Source organism: Triturus cristatus, chromosome 11 (assembly GCF_964204655.1).
Source record: "Triturus cristatus chromosome 11, aTriCri1.1, whole genome shotgun sequence".
Taxonomy (NCBI): Eukaryota; Metazoa; Chordata; class Amphibia; order Caudata; family Salamandridae; genus Triturus; species Triturus cristatus.
Genome location: NC_140594.1, coordinates 205,460,517 through 205,482,421, shown reverse-complemented (window position 1 = coordinate 205,482,421; position 21,905 = coordinate 205,460,517). Strand labels below are relative to the sequence as shown.

The 21,905-nt window shown below is 40.8% G+C and overlaps 1 protein-coding gene across 1 annotated transcript in view; it reads left to right on the top strand.

Moving 5' to 3' along the window:
- Window positions 1–20,968, top strand: part of SVOP (SV2 related protein) — a 258,821-nt gene extending 237,853 nt beyond the window's left edge. Inside the window, exons 15-16 of the mRNA XM_085633377.1 lie at window positions 1,611–1,700; window positions 11,536–20,968. Coding sequence (XP_085489503.1) covers window positions 1,611–1,700; window positions 11,536–11,760 — 315 coding nt within the window. The 3' untranslated portion in view covers window positions 11,761–20,968. The remainder of the gene's footprint in view (window positions 1–1,610; window positions 1,701–11,535) is intronic.
- Window positions 20,969–21,905: the final 937 nt, after the last annotated feature.

Sequence of the window (21,905 nt, the reverse complement as noted above, 5' to 3'; positions counted from 1 at the left end):
ATGTATAAGGAAGAATTTTGTATTGTATGTATAGTATACATTGGAATTATAAGTCATCAAAATGGATTTCTCCGGCATGTACTTGTCTAAAACCCTGTCCTCCAAAGGGAAGGACTCTGGTGTCGTTTCCCCTTTTGTTATCACTGCTTGCAGTGCATGTTTTTTTTAAAAACTTTTTTTATTGATAAAAACCAGAAACAACACAACAATGCCTTCCATTCTCGACATGCATTTAGATATACAATCAGTGTAATTTAATAATACATGCATATATAACATATAGACTTGTTATTCTGACAACGCTTCTGCGGCAGCACATGTCTCATGTATTTCGACCTCACTACGTCACACCTCCACTATTGGAGACAGGCAAATGTCCCCTCTATATGCATTCCACGCTGCCCATTTACAGTCCCATTTTTTAGAGCATCCTCCGTATTTAGATACGTCTTTTTCGGCTACCATGGCTCTGTCCATGTCAACCACCCAATCTCTAATTAGTAGCATCTCCCCTATACCCCATTTCTGTGCATTGTTGCGTTTGGCGGTTGCCCATCCAAGTGAACCCTATGTTTGCTCGGTCTGGTTAAGGTCAGTGGCGTCCCATATATTTAGCAGGGACAGTTGTGGGGTGACCATTAGTTTCTTCCCCCCAGCCCCTCCAGTTTTTCAGCGATGCCGTTCCAGTATGACTGGATGACTGGACATGCCCAGATTGTGTGGAAGAAAGTCCCTTCTTATTGACATTGCCGAAGGCAAAGGGGATCAGCCTGCCTGCCCATCCTGACCAAGATTCCGGCTGCTTGCAGTGCATGTTTGATCTGTATGTATCTGAAGTGTTCAGTATTCTCAAGATTGTACTCTGTTCGTAGTTGAGCGAAAGTGACTATTCTCCCGCCCTCTACAGATCCCCGACCCTGGAAATGCCGATCAAGTCCCAGCGGTCGAAGCCCTTGGTGTGTCTTAAATTGCCAATATCTCTGCATCCCAGAGTGGGGTGGCCTGCGTGACTTTAACCTCCCAGCCCAGGCTCTTCGTAGCTGTCCGCCATACTTGGACCGCATGCATTGTGGGGCCTGTCAGTTTCAGTTTGGTGGGGTTGATGTAGAGTACCCTTGTGAAGTCTCCCCCCGGGAGCAGCCACCTATCCATTAGATATCCAGGGTCCCTGTAGTCAGTAAATTATTAATGTTTTGACACTGGATTTCACTCACAAAACATTCGTACATATCAATCTTATTTGGTATTTGGAAGGGACGTCCTAAACTCACCCCCACCAAATCCTGACCAAACCTAAATTGCTGTTCAGTTACGTGTAACCAAATTACAGTTTAATTTTGTACATAAGGAAAAGCCTTTTTGCGGTCGCAAACAGCTCTCTGAGAATCCTTTGCTTTCACAAAAAGGCTACGTACATCTGGCCCTAAATGCTAATGTCTTCCAAGGTGGCATGCTGCACCCAACCACATCTTTCAGCGAGCCTCCTGCCTTTGCAGACGGGCTATAGGGGGGAAGATCTGTAGTTCTGGCATGTGCAGGAGAATACCAAAATAGTTCAAATGCGAACCCTCTTAGGGGGCTGACTTGTGCATATTTTGTTATTTAAACAGGTTTACCCTACAGCTACTCGAGCTCTAGGTTTGGGGACCTGCAGTGGAATGGCGCGAGTCGGAGCCCTAATAACTCCATTCATTGCACAGGTAGGTACAGTAACCGTATCCTTCTGAAAGGAGGAGATTATGTCAGGTATTTCCTTCTTTAAATAAATGTATACTTAACATAGTGTGTAACTGACTAGCAGTTGTGACATTTTGAGCAGCATAGTACAGTCCTAAATTGACTAACTGCAACCAGTGATTTGTTTATTTGAACAAAGACGTTAATTCTAACTATGTGCATTCTAAGATATCCTGTGACTGTTGTGCTTCTGTTCCTGTTGGAGAAAACAAGGTATTGCATTGCTGAGGAAAATCAATGGATCGTATAGGCATGAATATAGATTTTGAACCCTGGTATTCATTGCTTACATGCAGTGGTGGAAACCGCAACGATGCCACCATGGAACGTGGTTGCTTCTCGCATCTTCCCCCTCCTTGCTTAGGTCCCTAAATGACTAAACAAGGGGTGGGAGGGAGATGATTGTCTGCAACTGGTGCCATGGGTCTCAAGAGACTCGAAAGAGTTAGTGTAATGGTGGGTGATGTTCTCCGGTTTCATCTATACCTGCCTCTTCCCGGTCTCTGCTGATCCAAATGATGCTGAAGAAGGCAGATGATGCTGGTGCATCCAAATCCATCATCTTCCTTATTATCTGTGTGTCTGTGCAGACCTGCAGCAGACAGTGACTTCAAGATATCCACTATCTGCAAGGTCTCTGCTTTCCGCTCTCTTCTTTGTAGCAGGCAGCATGGCCCGGCACTGAAATGCAAGGGAATGCCTAGGTGTTAAGAAGGAATCCGTCAGGATGGTAAGTATTGATTTTGTTAGCCTGAAGTAAATGAGAGAGAGAGGTGGAAGGTCATTTAGTGTGTAGCTCAATTATGACTCCTCTTGCACAATGAATCCATAGGAACAGTTTACGAAACATCATGCAGTTACATGTGTGCCATTACCACAAACAACATAAATTGTATCGATAGCTATCGATATTGGGGGTTCATCTAATTGTTCCAAGTGACATCATGAACAGTTATGTCACTTGGAAACGCTCTGTAGAAAACAACCCTGTCATAGGTTAATCTCACTATAATATTGTAAACTTTGTATATGGGTCCCATATTTTTTTTTTTTAATTAGCATTTCAAAGTTATACAATGTTCAAACAGGTAAAATAAATCCACAGACTGTAGTACAACAACATCCATCATCCAGTTATTGCATATCATCCATGTTACCAGTAATTAACATTTACTTCAAATAAACTACGGTGCACAACTAATCAGTTTGGTACGTTTGTAGAAAGTCAATCAGGTATATAAATAGTCCCTTGGTTTGGCTCCAGTGGGCATCTCCTCCTCGTATGTTTGTAGGGCATCTTTACAATACGTCATATCCTGAATCCACTGTCTAACTTTTGGAGTCTCTTTACTATTCCAACACGTCGAGATCCTACGATTTGCTAGTAACAGAGCAATTACGCAAAATTTGCGCTTAGTAGCGCGTACCCCTTGAACAAGGCCCAACAAGCAGGTGCGAATGGTATATTCAAAATTAATATCCACCATTTTCCCCAATGTCTTCATAACGTTTATCCAGTAATCATTCACTGTCGTGCAATACCATGCAAGGTGTATAAAATCAGCCCCATCCGCCTTGCAGCGTTTACACTTCGCATCTGTGAGTAGACCATATGCACATAAACTGTCTGGTGTATAGTACGTTTGGTGTAAATATTTATAATGCACCATACGCAAATTGCCGTTTGGCGTAAGCATACCAGTTAGAGTGCATGTCGTGGCCCATTCCTCCTCCATAAGTGGGTCATCTAGGACCTTATTCCACTTCCCCAACGTGTTATACGTCATGTCAGCTATGTCCTCCTGCAATTTAACATATAGTTTAGAGACCCTGTGTGCATTGCTAGGTGTAGTAAGTATCAACTGTAATGCTGACAGCTGTGGTGGCTCCACAGGGTAAGATGGGTATCATTTTTTGATCGCACTCTGCAGTCTATAGTACGTGAAACGAAACAATAGTGTTTGATTACTGATGTATGTAAGGTCTTTTGGTGTTCTAAAAATACCATTATCGTAAAGGTCCCCCATTTTATCTATGCCTACCTGTTTCAACAAATTCAGGCCTACCTTTTTTGGGTGGTGAGTCACTGGTAATGCCGGAGCATATAGTGGGAGTCTGCGTGCTAACCTACCCATCCTGTGCCAGGCAGCGTTTGACGTGTCTATAGTGTTTATATCTCGGTTATGGAGAGGGGGCCTACGATGACTAATTATAGCAGGTAATGGTATAGGTAGCGCGTCCCCTTCTTCAATTGCTACATGTGTGATGTATGGGACAGTATGATACCAATAGTGTGCAAATTGCGCTTGGGCACATAAGAAGTAAAGCAGAAAGTCCGGGACTGTAAAACCACCACGTGAGTATGGTAATGTGAGAGCGTGCAATTTAATACAGGCCTGCTTACCTGCCCATATCAGCCGTGTCACCATTGTAGTCAGTCGTTTAAAAATCGCTGCTGGGGGAGTGATAGGAATGTTATTGAAAAGATATACAAATTTAGGTAGTACGACCATTTTAACAATTGCCAGACGATCAGCTAATGTTAAAGGTAGTGGAATCCATCGTCCTATTTTATCCTCCATGGCGCTAATCGCCCTGCCGTAGTTCGTACGAATCACTACCTCTGTATCCCGGTAATACCAGACACCTAAGTACTTAACTGGGTCTGATTGCCATTCTAGGGGGAATTCCGTCTGATGTGGAAGCGTTGAGTCCGTTAACGGTATTATGAGGGATTTGGACCAGTTAATTTGAAGCCCTGAGTGGTGACTGAAGCGAATATATTCCCTCAGCAGAGGGACCAAATACTTCTCAGGATCACGCACATATAGCATCATATCATCTGCATAAAGGGATATATGTAATGGTCGTTGTGGAAATTGAAGTGCCGAACAATGATGGCCCTGCCTTATTTTACAAGCTAGTGGCTCAAGTGCTATCGCAAAGAGTGAAGGGGACAGCGGCCAACCTTGCCTCGTCCCCCTTGCAATTGGAATGGCGTCTGATATATAGTTGTTAACTTTAATTTGTGCTGTAGGCGCGGTATATAGTATTTGCACCCATTGTAAAAAAATATGTGGGAATCCCATTCGGCATAACACAGTATGTTGACATGGCCATTCGATGGAATCAAATGCTTTTGCAGCATCTAATAGAACCGCAGCTGCTTTAGTGCTGGGGATTAAGTAATGCGATAGCGCAAATAATGTTCTGGTGTTATGGGTCGTTGCTCTAGTTGGGATAAACCCAGACTGATCTGGTAATATCAGTCTAGTCATCAGGGGTTGCAATCTGGTGGCCAGAATTTCGGCCAATATCTTTGTGTCTACATTTATAAGAGACAGCGGTCTATAGGATTCACAATATTCTGGATCTTTGTTTGGTTTTAAAGGGCGATGAGCATGGCTTCTCTCAACGTGGGCGATAACAATTGTTTGTCATGCGCATCACCGTACATTTCAACCAGATGAGGTGCTAATTGATCTGCAAATGACTTATAAAATTCGCAGGTGAACCCATCAGGGCCAGGGAGTGATTTAATAATTTCCGTGACCTCCTCTACCGTGATTGGCAAGGACAAATAATCCCTATGTGTATCAGACAGCCATGCTATCGCCACATCCTCCAAGTATTCCATGACCTCAGAAGGTGTGGCCGTGGTCCCGCGCACATTCCCCATATGTTCTCATAATTTCCAGCAGTATTCCCTGCGCATTTTGCTGGAGCTCCCCCTGATCGCCAGTACTGCTTGTGGTGGTCAACCGGCACAAATCTTGGATGCCAATACCCTTCCCGGTCTACCCCCTTCTCCATATGAACGTGCCATTTGATGTTTTGTAACATACTTCAGCTCTTCCTCTGCGTATGATTGATATTCCGATAGTACGACCCGAATGTCGCCTAATATTTTTGCATTTTGTGTATTTTCGTATTCCCGCTCTAGTGTTTTTAGTGTGGTTTCCCATTTGTTAAGCTGTTGACGTATGTCCTTCAGAATACCAGCGTTGGTGCTGATACATACTCCCCTAATTGTCGCTTTAAAAGCTTCCCAGAGTAAGTCAGGATCTTCAGTGTTGGGTTTATTTAACTCGAAATATTCAGTGATAGCCTGACTAATGGTGTCAGTGTAAACTGAGTCCAATAACGCTTTCGAATTAAACCTCCAAGTGTAAGGGGGCGGTATATAGTGTGGCATGTTAATAGATAGCAACACTGGATTGTGATCAGATAATGTTCTGGGCAGATGACTCACAACCCGCGTCCACAACAGTGCATCATTAGCACCCAACCAGTAGTCTATACGAGACCAGCTGTTATGGTCCGCTGTGGTGTGTTTGGCCTCCCTCCTACCTGGATTTCGGGTTCTCCAAATGTCATGGAGGTGTGCTTCACTCATAATATTTTGCAATATCTCCACTGCCCTTCGATGTGGCTCTTTAGATGTGTTCGATCTGTCAAGGCTGTCACACAGAGCAATATTAAAATCTCCACCCCAGAATATAGCCATGCCCATCGAGTCATTTATTGTACGCCAGATTGTATGATAGAAGTCGTAAATGCTGGCTTCTGATTCCTTAATAGGCTTGTTAGTCCCTCCTTAGTACCACCTTGTCTTCATTTGTAACCTCCCATGGCTACTGGCCCCTTTACTTCAGCACTATTTTCTTTATTGAGTTTCTCCGACTTCAGGCACGACGACGGGACAATGGTGGTGGCTTGCTTGCAATGCCGTAGGTCTCGCATTTAAATGCGAGACCTATGGCATTGCAAATATATATCTTTTTTAATCACTGCTCTGCATGGAGGGCCTTTGCCGTCTCCATTTCCAGGCCGAACTTTAGCACATAGCTGGCACTGTCTGCCACTGGATCCAGCAGCGGAGCGGTAAGGGTGTTGGCCCTGGAAGCAGAGCTGTGGTTTTGAAATGACCATGTGCCGGCCCTTCTCGCTTCAGCCTCGCCCCGCAGACCCCGGCCAGGGGAGCTCGCAGTGCAGAAGGCACCTCTCATGTTTTTCCTTCTCGTTTCAGCCTCGTTTTCTAAGCTGTTCAGAAGCAGTCGCCAATTCCTTTTTTAAATATATTTAGTTTTTGTGCAAGAAATGCCCACTCGAGGAACGTCTTGCGGTTTACATGTCAAAGAAAGATAAAAGTAAAAAAATACAATGCAATAACTAAGACATACAAAGCAAATACGTTGAAATATGCAGTGAAAATGGACATAGAGAAAAGAAAAAAGGACTACTGAAACACAGGAGCTATGGTATTTTAAACAGGAACAGTTTCACACACACAATAAAACTTTTGTCTGAAACTAAATAATTTATGCTTCAAATCAGTTAGTCTCTGAGGCGATTTGTTTTTGCCACATATTGACTTAATGTTCTCACAAGCAGAATACTATTGTCATTAAACTGTTTTTTTTAATGGATTACGTTTGTGAAACTCTAATTTTGAAAATAAAGCTGTTCAGTGGGTGGGCTAAGAACGAAACATAGCTTATTTGCGTTTTGTAAGTTTTGACAATGGTGTTGAGTATCGATAGTTGTGTATTTTACTCAGAAATCAAAAGCACACACATCTGCCATTCTGCATTTACCTAGTGTGAGTGATTTATGTAGCACAGGGGGCGTGAAGGCCAGTCATAGAGAGGCCACACCTGGCAATAAGTAGACAATTAAAGTGTGCTATGAGCCAGAATAAGCCAAGACTTGAGGCCGTAAAGCGTGAGCTCTGAAGAGTGCAGCTAATTGGTGGAGGAAAGGTAGGGCGCTTAAAATGGCGGTTCCAAGGTGACAACAATTAGGTGAAATTTTGTCAGCTCTACACAGGATTTCGATAACCGGTCAAGAGACGCTTTAATAGCGTATCTTTCGTAACAATGTCGGCCGCTCCTAGGGGCATATTTACAAGCAGGCAATAAAAAATTATCGCCGCTTTTGCGGCAGTTTTCGGCAGAAAAGCGGCGATAATTTTATCGCCTAATTAGCAAGGCCACGCTAATGCGTGAAACCTTGCTTTAGCGTCAGGATTCCTAACGCCCAGCTTTGCATCTCTAATGAGATGCAAAGTGGGTGTTCCTGAGCTAACATGACAGAAGAAATGTCGCTAAGCGACATTTCTCCTATCAGCAAGCCCCACGCTATGAAGCGTAGCGTCAGGAAAAGTAGCGATAACCCCTGTTATCGCTACTTTCCTTACGCCTGCTTCAGGACTGACTTAGCCTGATATCCTATGGAAGGTGGATATCATGGCTAAGTACGTGAGTCCCTATCAGCAAGCTAACTCCACATTGCGTGAGATTATCGCTGAGTTTCCAGTGATAATCTCACGTTAGGCAGTTAGCGTGAGGATTTTTATCGCTGAGGAGATAAGCGTTGCTAATAGTACGCTATCTCAGCGATAAAAATCCACGTTACCCGGCGATAATTATCCTCACGCTAAGAGCGCTGAGCGATAATTGACGCCGGGTTTGCTGATATGCCCCCTAGCTTTTTAGCTTCTACAGACTGCATATTCGACTACGTAGTTTCTCCTTTCATACATTAGTACAACCGCATAGGAATATTTTACGAGCTCAAATAACCATAGAGTACGCCACTGAATGCAGGACGCTCAAATGTCCCTATTTTAGACACGGTTAAATAAATAATGCCAGGTTTTAACTCTAGTGATTTGTATTGAATGTATAATGGATAAATGAAATACAGGTACCAGAAAGACGAGGTAAAACAGGACTGGCTTTGCTTCACAGGCCTGGAAACTCGATGGTTCGAACATGGAGGACCCTTGGCCAAACAATTAAATAAATAAAACGAATTTCGTAGCGTGCCCTGCATCGCAAATTGCGATGCAGCGCGCGCTACGAAATTCGTTTTATTTATTTAATTGTTTACTTACCTCCAATTATCCATATTCCAGTTTTTAGTAACCCCCACGCTGCCCCTCCCCCGCCCCGCCTTTCCGCCCCACGGAACTCCCTCCACGGGCCGCAGCTGCCCTTGGCAGGAGGGCAGACTGTCACTTAAAGTTGCAGAAACTTTAATTTGTAACATTCACTCCTCTCTTGCCCTCCAGTGGCCTGTGTTAGCAGCACCGCAGCAAACATGCTGTTGTTTGTAATCAGAGAAGCCGGACGTTCTATTTAACCATCACGGTAAATCAAATATCGCATCAACGGTTCGCGCAGGCAGCCTCGAAATTACCGCTAGTGGTTATGACATCACAAATGGCCTCAGTCCTAACGCAGGAGTGCTTTTAACGCAATCACCAGAAAGAGTGGAATACTCCACAATGTGTGGGAAAACATTGGGATAAGTCTTGAGGCGAAAGAACACTGGGGCATATTATCAAGCCAGGCGATAAAATGATCGCCGCTTTAGCGGCAGAAAACTGCCGCTAAAACTGCGATAATGGGCTTGATAATATGCTCTATGGAATTCCAATTGAAGCCCATGTTAGACGTCCTTCACATTTAACATGGGCTTCAATTGGAATTCCATAGAGCATATTATCAAGCCTATTATCGCCGTTTTAGCGTCTGTTTTCGGCCGCTAAAGCAGCGATAATTTTATCGCCTGGCTTGATAATATGCCCCACTGTTTGCAATGCAAGGTACAGCAAATGTATTATAAATATTAAGGCAGATTATTAACGTATTAATTACTATTATTGTTGCTGTTATCGCTGTGAGGTTCTAAGCATAATTGTTATTTTCACACAATAATAATGATAATAATTATAAACTTATTAACCCCCCCAAAAACTTGGTTATTAGGCTTCTTAGTCCCTCCTTGGTGCTGCCTTGTCTGCAGAAAGTCAATCAAACAGTGCAGGTTAGGGAATCCAAATGTCGCACAATCATGTGTAGCTCGAACTATTAACAGACCTCAAAAGGAGTTCACAGTTGCCTACCTCAAATTATGGTTCAACACCAAATAGGACCACAAATAAATAGACATCAAACACAGAGAACTGAGAGGTAACAAGAACAACATATAGAGTAATCACGGCACTGTTGCCAAGTATGCACAAATGCGACAAGAGGTTGTCTTTGTAGATTTGATCTTTTATTTCATATAGTTTGTTGAATTTTTCAAAACAGAATCCGATGTAGCTTTGGTGCCGGAACCAGATGTGGGTTCAGCCTAAGATGTAGTTTATGGTGCTACATCATTAGTTCGTTTGCAAATTACTCTCGCATGAACAGCTCCTCATTGAAGTTCTTTGAGATCCATATCTCCCAGAAACACTGGTATCCTGACTGGAATCTTCTACTACAGCTTTTGGGTCTTTTTAATGGTTAACCTCTTCGCTGCGGCGCAAATTCCGCCGCAGCGCTCCCGCAGTGCTGGCATTCCGATCGCGGGCGTGGTCATGACGTCTCCCGGCCGTCGTCCGCACACGCCCATTGTCCGCACACGCCCATCGTGACTCATGACGGCCGGGAGACGTCATGAGCACGGAAGAGGTTAATACGTATTTGAATTTGAACACCCACACAGGGAGTTTTTACTTCTTGGATGCCCTGAAGAAGCTCAGATACGGGCGAAATGTGTTGGCTGTATTGAAAAATTCAACAAACCATATGAAATAAAAGATCAAATCTACAAAGACAACCTCTCGTCTCATTTGTGCATACTTGGCAACAGTGCCGTGATTACTCTATATGTTGTTCTTGTTGTCTCTCAGATCTCTGTGTTTGCTGCCTTGTCTGTATGTGTTTTCTCCCATAATGACTGGATCTTTTACTGGTGTTGTTACATGGTCTGCTTTATAAGTAGATGAGCACTATTTTCTTTAATGCTCTTCTCCTGTTACAGCCACGACATCGCAGCACCCCCAGCTTTTATTTTAATAGTAATGTATTTATTCAAATTACAGCGTGGTTGCTTTAACTATAGCGGCAGCACTTATTCAAATATTTAATATGCGGCGCGGGCCGCTTTCACCCTAGTGGCTCAGCGTATTTAAATATTTAATTACCAGCGCTACAGAAGCTTTTGAAATGTATTATTGTTTTATCACTTTGGGTGAAAGGACCATATGCGCTTTCACTTTAATGTTGGCTGCACCCCTTTGTTTAGACGCTGCTCACTATAACCTGAATATGTGAGCAGTGTTTAAAAAAAGGGGCGCAGCCAACATTCAAGTGCTCTTGCATGCATTTGCAAGAGTTTGAGCTCTTGGCATTAAAAATAACAATGCCTTTTATTTATGTGTTGCTTTTAAAAACACATAAATAAAAGGCATTGTCATTTACAATGCCAATAGCTTAAACGCTCGCAAATGCGAGACCGATTGCATTGAAAATGCTTGTTGATTATGTTTACGAATAAGATTCTGTGATCTTGCTTCTGTTTTACGTTTTAAATCATGTTGCAGTACTATATTATATCTTGCTGCTTAAAAGATAGACTGCTTGTGTCATGTTAATTTACTCTTTTGTAGACTGCTTATGTCAAGTTAATTTACAATATTGTATCCTGCTGCTCAAGAGGTTTACTGCATATGTCATGTTACTTTACTATAGTGTATCCTGCTGCTCAAGAGTTTGACTTCTTATGTTATGTTATGTTATTATATTGTATCCTGATGCTCAACAGATAGACTGCTTATGCCATGTTGTGGCACTATACAGTACACTGCGGCTCATGAGATAGATTGCTTATTTCATGTTGTGGTACTATACAGTACCCTGCTGCTCATGAGATAGATTGCTTATTGCATGTTATGGTACTATATTGTTTCCTACTACTCAAGAGATAGCTTGCTTATACTGTTCCTTATTAACTCCTCAGGTGATGCTCGAGTCTTCGGTATACTTAACGTTATTAGTCTACAGTGGCTGCACCATCCTAGCAGCCCTGGCTGCCTGCTTTTTGCCAATTGAGACAAAGGGACGCGGCTTACAGGAGTCAAGTCACCGAGAATGGGGCCAGGAAATGGTAGGAAGGGGATCTCACTCGTCAGTCAACCGATCACACTCTGGATCACAGGAAGGATGGGAAGGGAAACGAGGCTGATGCACGGAACATACACAGTGCTTATAAGCTTGAAAAGCTGACGTGTGCCACCACCATGAGTCAAAGAGCAAGAGAGTGTGACGTGGACCTCAGAAAGTTGTGTTCTTTGTGCTTTATGCCCATGCTTGTAAAACTGTAACTGTGTAAATGCAGATGCTTGACCCGGGTGGAACTGAAACTTCACAAGTTCATTTCCATAGTCTACTGTGCTTGCATGGTCAGCTACCCAGCTTCAAACATCCCGAGTAAGTATGTAACTCTCTGCCTGATGGCAAGTCAAGTGACAGCTGTTAAACGACTGCATCATGATGCTTGAAAGCAACCAGAATAATATATATACTCTGCTCCTGGCTTAAAACATGGCAATTTCCATCCTCCTCAAAATGGGAATACTTATTAGATGCCTGCCTGCCTTGCACTTTCAGTCTTAACAAAAACCATGTGGAGAAAGCAAAACGTTTTCTTAGGTGTTGTGCTGGAAAAGTCTGTTTTAGGAATCATGAATTAACCAGAACTTGATAAACTGTTGTGTGTGTTGACAGATTTAATTTGCTACTGTCATAGTTGAAGAATTGAACATATAGGCCCAGATTTACTAAGTCGTTTGCGTTGCCATTACATCACTGAAGGCGACGCAAGGGCTTGAGTGATGTATACTAAGCCACACAAAGCTACCTTGTGTGGCTTTGCTCGGCTTAGTAATTCCAGAGTAATGCAAGGCAGTGCAAATCGCTGACTTGCATTACTCTGTATTGGGAAGACACTCCTTGGGTGGCGTGTGGGCTTTCACTGGCATACGTCCATGGATTTTGGGGCATTCCCAGATTTACCAAGGATAGTAAACCTAGGACTATGCCAAACTGCTACGCCATCACAACAGAGGCATAAAGAGGAGAAATACGTTTATTTCTGCTCGTTATTACCTCTTTCTACGTGTGGTGCATTTTGTAGCACACATTGAAAGAGGAAAATGCCTCTGAGGATTGTTTTTTTGAAGGAAGGTGTCTCTACCTGCACAAAACTAAACCTGCCTATAACGCAGGTGCCCTGGAACCATAGCCCATGGGTGCCTACATTGATGCTAGGCAACACGCAGTGTGCAAAAGCAGAAAGAGAGCAGCAATGTGCCATATCTTTGTAAATATGGTGCATTCCTGCTCTTCCAATTTGACGCAAGTTGTCTTGCTGTGCTGCGTTATGTCAAATGTTTATTAATCTGGGCCCCAGTGTATAGAATTGAAGGAATGATGATATGTTTCTATTTTTTGTCGTTGTTGGAAGCATTACATCTGCTTGTAAACTTGACGACTGCTTCAACTTTTTTGTAACTGTGTGAAAGTGTAGTCAGTGATTTAACGTATGGTTGAATTATGGTTCATGGTAAATAGTGTACATATTCATACCCATGCAGTTGTGTACCCAATTTCATTTCAGAAACAAATGTTAAGTTTCTTTCTAGCAAGGGTCCCATACAACCCCAGGTTTCATATTACAGATACACCCTCTTTAGACTGTGTTTGGGCTACATGTGAGTCAGCATGATCTGTATTACAGAAAAGGCAGCTCAAGTATCTGCAGCCCCTTCTGTAATACAGGAATGCCCCGGAGGTGCAAAAAGTGAGCATACATGCCTGTTGCGGCCTAAGACACTTTTTATTTAATACAGCTCGATGTTGAGAGCTGAACTAGAACTCGAATACAACTAAATGGGTATGTGCTTTTCATCCTTGAATATTCTCTCTCAAAATGGGAAAAACGCGAACACTGTCAAATTCTTAGAAATATTTCACTATCCTTGAAAGTGCAGAATCCTTTTCAGCATATAGTACAGGGTAGCATATTTACACATTCTAATATGTGTAACAAGGGAGAATTTAATAATCTACAAATTAAGGCATGACCATATAAAAATATTGAATACTAACTTAAAATATAACGACTGTCACTTTAGACTGCCAACTGCAGAGCATTGAGTCCCATAGAAGTTAAGCACAAAATGTTTTGTAAAATACAAAAAAAGATGATTAAAATCGAATAATATTTAAAACATAATTAAAGATTTCTAAGAGCTTAATTGTGTAAACTGGGTAGAGGATTTGGCAAAATAGTACCTGGTTCATAAATGAAATCTGACAACTAGTTCCTTCTATATTGTGATGAGACTTCAAGGCGTGTATTGTGACAACCTGATGAAGCAATACACAGGGCCTAATTTAGATCATGGAGGAGGGGAAAACTCCGTGACAAACGTGACGGAGATCCCGACTGCCACATTACGATCCCATTATATCCTATATAGATCATAATAAGGCGGATGAGATAGCCGTCACGTTTGTGACGGATAATTCCATCCGCTGAGATCTAAATAAGGCCCAGAGTCTTAAATTTGTCGAAGTTAACCTTTAGCTACAGTGGTTTCAGCCATAATAGTCCAGTTCATGATATTTATTATAACGATTTTTCTATGTAGTTTTTGTGCACAGATTGGAATGATGTCAGATAAAAATACAGTGGAATCACTGTACGTAGTCCTCAGAAAACCCTGTTTTCATGCAATAGAGTGTTCTGTACTCAATTGTGAAATAATAAAAACATAATGGAAAGAAAAATAAAATGTTCCCATCAGAGCCAATTTCCATTTAGAATGGCTAGAGATATTGCTGTTTGCTTTTTAAAAAATGGACACCGAACATCAAAAGAGGCAACATTGCAATATGCTTCTGAAGGAATGAAAATAGCAGCAAAAAACTATTTGTTCTGCTTACAATTTCTCTTTTGGTTTGTTGGATACATTTAGCAAGGTAATAATATTTTTCCACTATTTCTACAAAAATTCATGGTCGTTCACATTGCATATCTTTTGAAATTGAGGATGTGTTCTCATTCTGCGACTAAACTGGCTTTGCACCATCCGACATCTCTTAAATGTGATTAGAAAGATATTTGCTAAACGTTTAGCTGATTCGTGCACAAAGTAATTCTCTAAGAAAATCCCTGCATTTCAACATGGTTTTGTTCCTTGGTGACCCATGGTTGAGTATATAAATACTAGTTCCTTGCTGCTTGACTGACAAGAAACTGAGCGTATGAATGTCCAATTTGTATTTGTTGTGGTGGCATTTAGTGCGAGTCCTAAGAGTTTGTGAGGCTAGCAGTGGAACAGAACGTAATCACTCTGTTTATTGCTTGAGTTTGGGATTTAAGTCTGGTTCTCCATCCTAGGATAGTAGCTAATGGGGAACTGTCAAAGCTGTTTAGAATATACTGGGGCCCAGACAAAGATGTGACGGTCTTCATTCTTATTCGTTATTTACATGGAACCCAAGATTGACAAAGCAAATGAATTATGAAGGTTCATTTAAACTCTAGCTTTAGGATGACAACCTTCCTCCTCTGTTTCCAGTCGTGGAATTTTGTGTGCTAGCCTAATGCATTCTGGATGTTCTAGTGCTGTTTTTTCCTTCCATTGAACTAATTAGACTGAAACACCTACAATCAGTGTTTTGTAGGTGAAAGGTTTAGGACTGGAGACGGTGTCCATAATAACTTGGAGTGAGGTGGTCAGCCTAAGGTTAATTAAAATATGAGTTTGTGCTGGCAATGTTACGTTGGGCACCTGTAAAAAAGAAATAGTACTGTGTAATATTGACATAAATATTAGACAATAATGGGCATTCTACAGTCAAACTTAATATAGCAAAAATTACTTACCAAATGGCGATCAAGTACAATTACAGTAGATCTAAAAAATGCTTGCAAATCTTTATTGAAAAAAAATATATCATTGTTCTTCTTTTGTAAGCAGAAGCAACATTGTAAACATGGTTGGACTCTTCCTACATATTTATCTTTTTCTGGCACATCCTTCTCAAAAATACTTTCGCTGTCTTCAGTATCCAGATTAATATGGTACATAATATGGTACATACAAAACCAAGGTAGACTATTAAAGTTACACACCTCTCCAAGATCAATGCAAGGTAGTACTGCCAAGATTTTAAATATATTAGGCAGCCATGTGCAGCCTGTTGTTGAAATTATTGTCAGGGAAGATCAGATATCCCAGAGATGCTAATTCGTTATTGCCTACAAATGCATAGGGACCCTATTTGGTAAAAGGTGTATGTGCCAATTTTGTCAATAGGTTTAGGCTGCAGGTATTCAAAATATGATCTGTTTAGTACAAACATTTGTAGGTCCGGTAATGCACAAACCTCCCAAATTCCATTCTTTGGTATTCAGTCATCTGTGGACTACCGAAAGTGATGTAATACTATGTTAAAGGCTGATTTTGCAGTATATCCATTTCTACAAGATCCAAAGCCACATTCAATTCTAAAGGCACTACAAAATGTCACACAAATGTCTTCAAATGTATAATTCATGATCTTTTGGACTGTTTGAGCAGATATATGATATGCCAAAAATTCTTTTTTTACTTGAAGATTCAGGGCTGCTTACAGTATCAGTTGTGGTTTGACCAAATAATTCTAGGAGCTCCTTCTTTTAGGAGATAGTCTTGATTTATTTAATGTCAAATTTAGCTTTTTACGTGCCATTTTCAGTGTAAAAAAGCTAGGTTACAAAGATGATTGGCTCCTGGTGCACTGTATTTTTCGGGTACTGTAATCATTTCATCTGAGGAAAATGGGTGGATCAGTCCATTTTCAGTATACAAACTACAAAGACAGTGGCCAGTTTCAAAGTGCAAAATTCAAGCCATTAACATAATTTACACTACTTTACAAATTGGATTGACACGTCAATTTAACATGTACAAAATATAGGGTCCCCTCAATAATTTTGACCCATTCACTAAAAGGGTGCTAGGAACTTATGCAATATTGATCTTTGATCTGGGGATGGCTGTAGAATTTGTTTTGGTTTAAATATCCATCATGATCAACTGACATGTATTAATAGGCAGGGGCTATTATTGCTGTCTGTCTTGCTAGGTTAATCCCAGGTTAAACTCCACACGGTGTGATATGGAAACCAGAAATCCTAGAAGCAATTTTCTTGAAAAACGTTGTGCATAACTTTCAGGCCCGGGAGGATAGCTTCTGGGAATTGTGAGCATTGTTACCTATTTCTGTCACTTTTGACTGACTGCCTGTAAGTGTTATGTTATGTTATGTTACTGAGATTTATAAAAGTGCACAAATACCCAAAGGTGGCTTGGCGCTAGGAAATTCAAGCCGTGAGCTAACACCTAGTACTGGAAAAGCCAGGTTTTTAATTGCTTTCTAAAGCCAGTCAAAGAACTGACATTCCTAAGTTCAAGAGGCAGGCCGTTCCACAGTTTTGATGCGCCGTAATAAAAGCTACGGCCTCCCCAATGAGCCGTGCAAATTCTAGGTACCAACAATAATCTTGCCCCCATCGACCGAAGGTGTCTGGTCGGTTGATACCATACGAAGAGATTCTGAAGAAATAAAGGGCCTTTATGTGATGCAAGGCTTTATAAACAATGCACAAAGCTTTGAATTTTATATGCTGAGGCACCGGGAGCCAGTGCAAATTGCGAATATCGTTGGAAACTGGACTGTGTCTGGGAATATTAAGGAATAGACGTGCTGCCAAATTCTGAATCATCTGGAGTTTCTTCAGACACTGCTTCTGGGCGTTAAGATATAGCCCATTGCAGTAGTCTAATTTAGATTGAATAAGAGAAGAAACAACTGTTTTCCTGGTATTTTCCCGAATATACGGGAAGATCTTCCTTATTTTCTTTATAAGGAAGTATGAAGCAAAGACAACGGCGTTGGTTTGTTGGCAAAGTGTCAGTCTGTTATCAATCAGCACACCCAAGTTTTTTACTTTTGCCGCTGGCTTTGGTGGTAAACCCATCTCCGTCGGCCACCACATATTACTCCAAGAGGGCTGCAAGCTGCTGAAAATCAGAACTTCCGTTTTATCGGAGTTGAGTTTAAGGCAGTGCGCTGTCATCTATTTGTTAATAGTACTCATGCAGCTTTGAAACTGCAGAGCAGGGGAGTTTTGATGTTTATCTGCAGCTACCACAATCTGGGTGTCATCGGCATATGTGGTCAGGCTAAACCCAAATTCCCGGATTAGGGGGGAAAGATCAGAGACGTAGATGTTAAACAACAAGGGGCTCAACGAACTGCCTTGAGGAACACCACAAGGCAAAACGTAAGGGGCTGAATTAAAGCCGTCAATAGATACAGTGGATTTCCGATCCGTTAAAAAAGAGGCCACTAGTACCCGAGCCACTTCCCCTACTCCCAACTTCTCCAGACGCCTTTGCAAGAGAGAATGATCAACCGTATCAAAAGCGGCAGACAGGTCGAGGAGCACAAGAGCCGCTGTGCCTCCTCCGTCCATCACCGCTCTGATCTCTTCTGTTGCCTTAATAAGTGTGGTCTCCGTACTATGATCTTTACGGAAACCGAACTGAGAATGATCAAGCAGACTGTTCGTATTGATAAATTGCGACAATTGAGTGTTCATAATTTTATCCACTATCTTTGCAGGTAAAGGTAGTCTGGCAATAGGTCGGTAGTTAGTGGGATTGGTAGGATCTAACGTAGGTTTTTTTAAATAAAGGCAGAATAGATGTCTCCTTCCAGCTGGTCGGAAAAATACCTGAAGCGAACATCAGATTGAAAATTTCTGCAAGCCCAGGGCTCACTAGGTCTACCACTCCTTTAAGAAATGTTGGTGGACATGGGTCCATAGGTGATCCTGACCTAGATTAATTTATGTACTTTCCTACATCTTTAGTGGATAACTGGGGAAAAAGTAAATAAAATGTGATTGTTTAAGTCTGAACCACAAGAGTTGGGCAAGGAGCAGGGGTCAGAACCATCCTTAAAAGCTTAAAAACATTTCTAGAACCTTAGATTTAAAAGTGGCTGCAATATCATTGCAAAATTTCTGATTGGCCCTCCTGCCTATGTTGTTGGGCATGGCCAGTTTATTAATCACCGAAAACAATTCCTTAGGTGGGTTGACAGCCAACTCAATCGGTGGTGTGAAGTATTCTTTTCTAAAATCAGGAGTTTTTTATAATTCAGTAAAGCTGTTTTGTAAGCTTGTTTTCCTGGCTCATCGTAGTTTAATCGCCAGCGCCGTTCCAATCAACGACAGTTCTGTTTTTCCTTCCGAAGTGTGTTTTTGTAAGTCTGTTAATTCCAGAAGTAACAGGTTGATGTACTACTTATAAGCTTTCATATGATTTCCTATGTAGGTGGCCCACTGTGAGGTTATTAATCATCTATTTGTATTTGTTTACTATTCTTTCTTTTAGGAATTATTAGAAACATGACTTATTGGAGTATTGTTACATAGAATTCAGAAGTACTCCATTTGCTTTTTACAATGACTGTAATTTAAACTTGTAAACTTAATTATAACATTGAAATGTTGGGAGTTCCATTAAAGAAAATTGAGAGACTCAGTGCCAATAATGGCTGGTGTGGACCTTCTGCTATAACATTCCAATGTTTGTCTTTCAGCTTCTCCCTTTTTAATTTACTTAATTTAATTTATTGAACATTCTACCTTAAGTGAGTAGAATGTTCTAGTAGCATTTTAGCCCTTCGGTCTCTTGCTATACTGGTTGTTAAAGGCCATCAACTGCTTTAAAGGCCCTGGCTTGCGACTCTGGTCTATAATTCATGTTTAACATTCTTAGCACTTGACACGAGGCTGTGATGCCATACTGAAAGGATTACATCTGGGAAAAGAGAAAAAGACACATATTCAGCAGCAAAGGTAGCCCAAGTATGCATGTGTTTCACTCTGCATACCATTTAAAATTGGAATTGTAGTATGATTCCAAGTTTGTGGAATGAACAGAGCAAAGGAATAGCCTAACCCTACTTTAATTGGGTATAACAAAGCCCAAGAATTGCACTTTGTTTGTCTTTTAAGATTAAGACATACTTAACATGTGTTTAACATTTCTGGAGCACAACTGGCTCTTGTGCTTGAAATAATATGGATGACATTCATCTCCGATAGCTTCTTTAATAGACATCAGTTAAGCTTTTCCTGTTTGACAGAAACCTTCAGGTCATGTCAAAACACTGCATGCTTTGAGGAACTTAAGAGCAGCAAAATGTCATCAAGAAGCTATTTAAGGCAGTCAGTGACCTGAACCATCTATCAATTGTAGCAGCTTGCAATCAGTGTTAAACATACAAACCTCAGTGTTTAAGATGGAGATTTGATCGGGAGCAACAAGCATGAAATCGAAAGGTCATGATGCACTTACAGTTAAAAAAAAACAAATAGGAAGGAAGTATGACTCAGATGGAATTGATACTGAAGATGGAAAATGGGCCTTATTCCCATCAATATAATAATGTTATTTGCCTTTGTTCTTCAGCTTCAAAATACATAATAGGATGCCGGGCAGACAAGATAATCTTTTATCCTTTTTTTTAACAAAGGATCCACTTTCACCATCCTAGGTCTGAATATTATCTAGTAGTGATCCAATATACTACCTTGTCTATCATTTTTTTCCACCGCTACAAAAATGTGAATTATATTGTCCCTAATCTGGATGAAAATAAAGTAAGGCGTGAATCAGAACTACTTTCTTTCTTATCCCTACTAGTGAAGTGCCACAAACACATGAAATTTGACTCATTATGTTACCTAACCAGCTTGTGCCCCAATATTCTTTTGCCTAAGTGTGAGAGGTGTAACAACTGGCCAATAGAGCTTGACTTTTGATCGTGGAAGCATATTGAGCAATGCTTGTTAAGAGGATTTTGGTTGAGAGTACGTGGCGTGGGAAAAGTAACTTTTTTGCTTTCACTAAGGTAATGCCTTTCAATTGTTTTGTTTATATTTCTGAGTGCCATGTCTGTGTCCCATACTGGATTACTAAAGATTCAAAACGTTAATGCCTATGTGTATTGGATGTAATAGATGAGGCTGCTTCCTTCTGCAACAAACAATATAGAGCTTGGCAGGAAAAGAAAAGTTTATCAGTGAATGTAATTGCCTTCCACTCCACTGTAGGTGGCTCCAACATAAAAACCTGTCTAATCAATGTGCAAAACTACAAACATCTCAACCCCTCCCAAACGTCTATTGGGAGGGCTACTATGTGAACCTAAGAGATTGAAAAATTATATGCTATTGTGTGTTTAACTGTACAGTTTCTATGCTGGAAATGTTTTAACGTTTACATTTTATGTACACTGAGCTGGTACAAATATATTTATGTTTATTTGTCACAAATGAAATGTTGGATAGCTGATTTTCACATTAGATATTTTATGTTGAATAAAGTTTTTAGAAAAGAGTTTGTGTTGCTTAATGAATTTTTTGGACCAAATTCTGGAATCGGAACAACATTTGGTGACACACATTAAAGGAAGGGTTTCATGCTTTCTTATTGCATTGCATACACATCACAAATCTAAAGTTATTGCGTGACCAATTAAAATGATTACAGATATCATATGGCTGTTCGTTAAAAAAATTTAAACTTTTAAAAAACTACAAGCTAGGCTTTACCACACAGAACTGTATTGTTGGAGCAGGTTTCAGATAAGCCATCTGTATGTAAGTAACTATTGCTTAAAGATCCCAAACTATTAGGTTTTACAATCAGTTAAACCTTTCCTTGAACTCTGTTTATTGTGTTTCAAACTATGGTGCTCTAGGATGTACTGCAGCTGTCTTCAACTAAACTAGACAAAGAGAGCTCATTATGTCCTAGGTCCGGATCAATGAATAGGTATCCTTAATTTCCCTTATAACCATCTGTGGGTGTGTTGCGTTCGATCACACACTCACTGTTACTTAATTCATTGGGATCTATAAAGGGCACTTTTGATCAGGGGATTCATGTGCGAGCACTACATTTGAAAACAAAAAGTAGCAGAGGGGTATTAAAAATTAGCAGAAGAGACACGTTGATATATGATGAAAGGCAAACAGAAGACCGTACCAATGTTTTAGATACATCACTGAAAGCACGCTGCTACAACAGTGAAATGTGAAAACATTATGAAAACATTATGAAATGTGTGTCTAATTTGTAATGTTAATGTTAATTTATTCTCATATTCATATTATGTATCAACCTGCCGGGGAAAGGATTTTTCATTATTAAAATTTTCTTTTCACTTATATGCATTCTCATGTAAGTGTCTTTC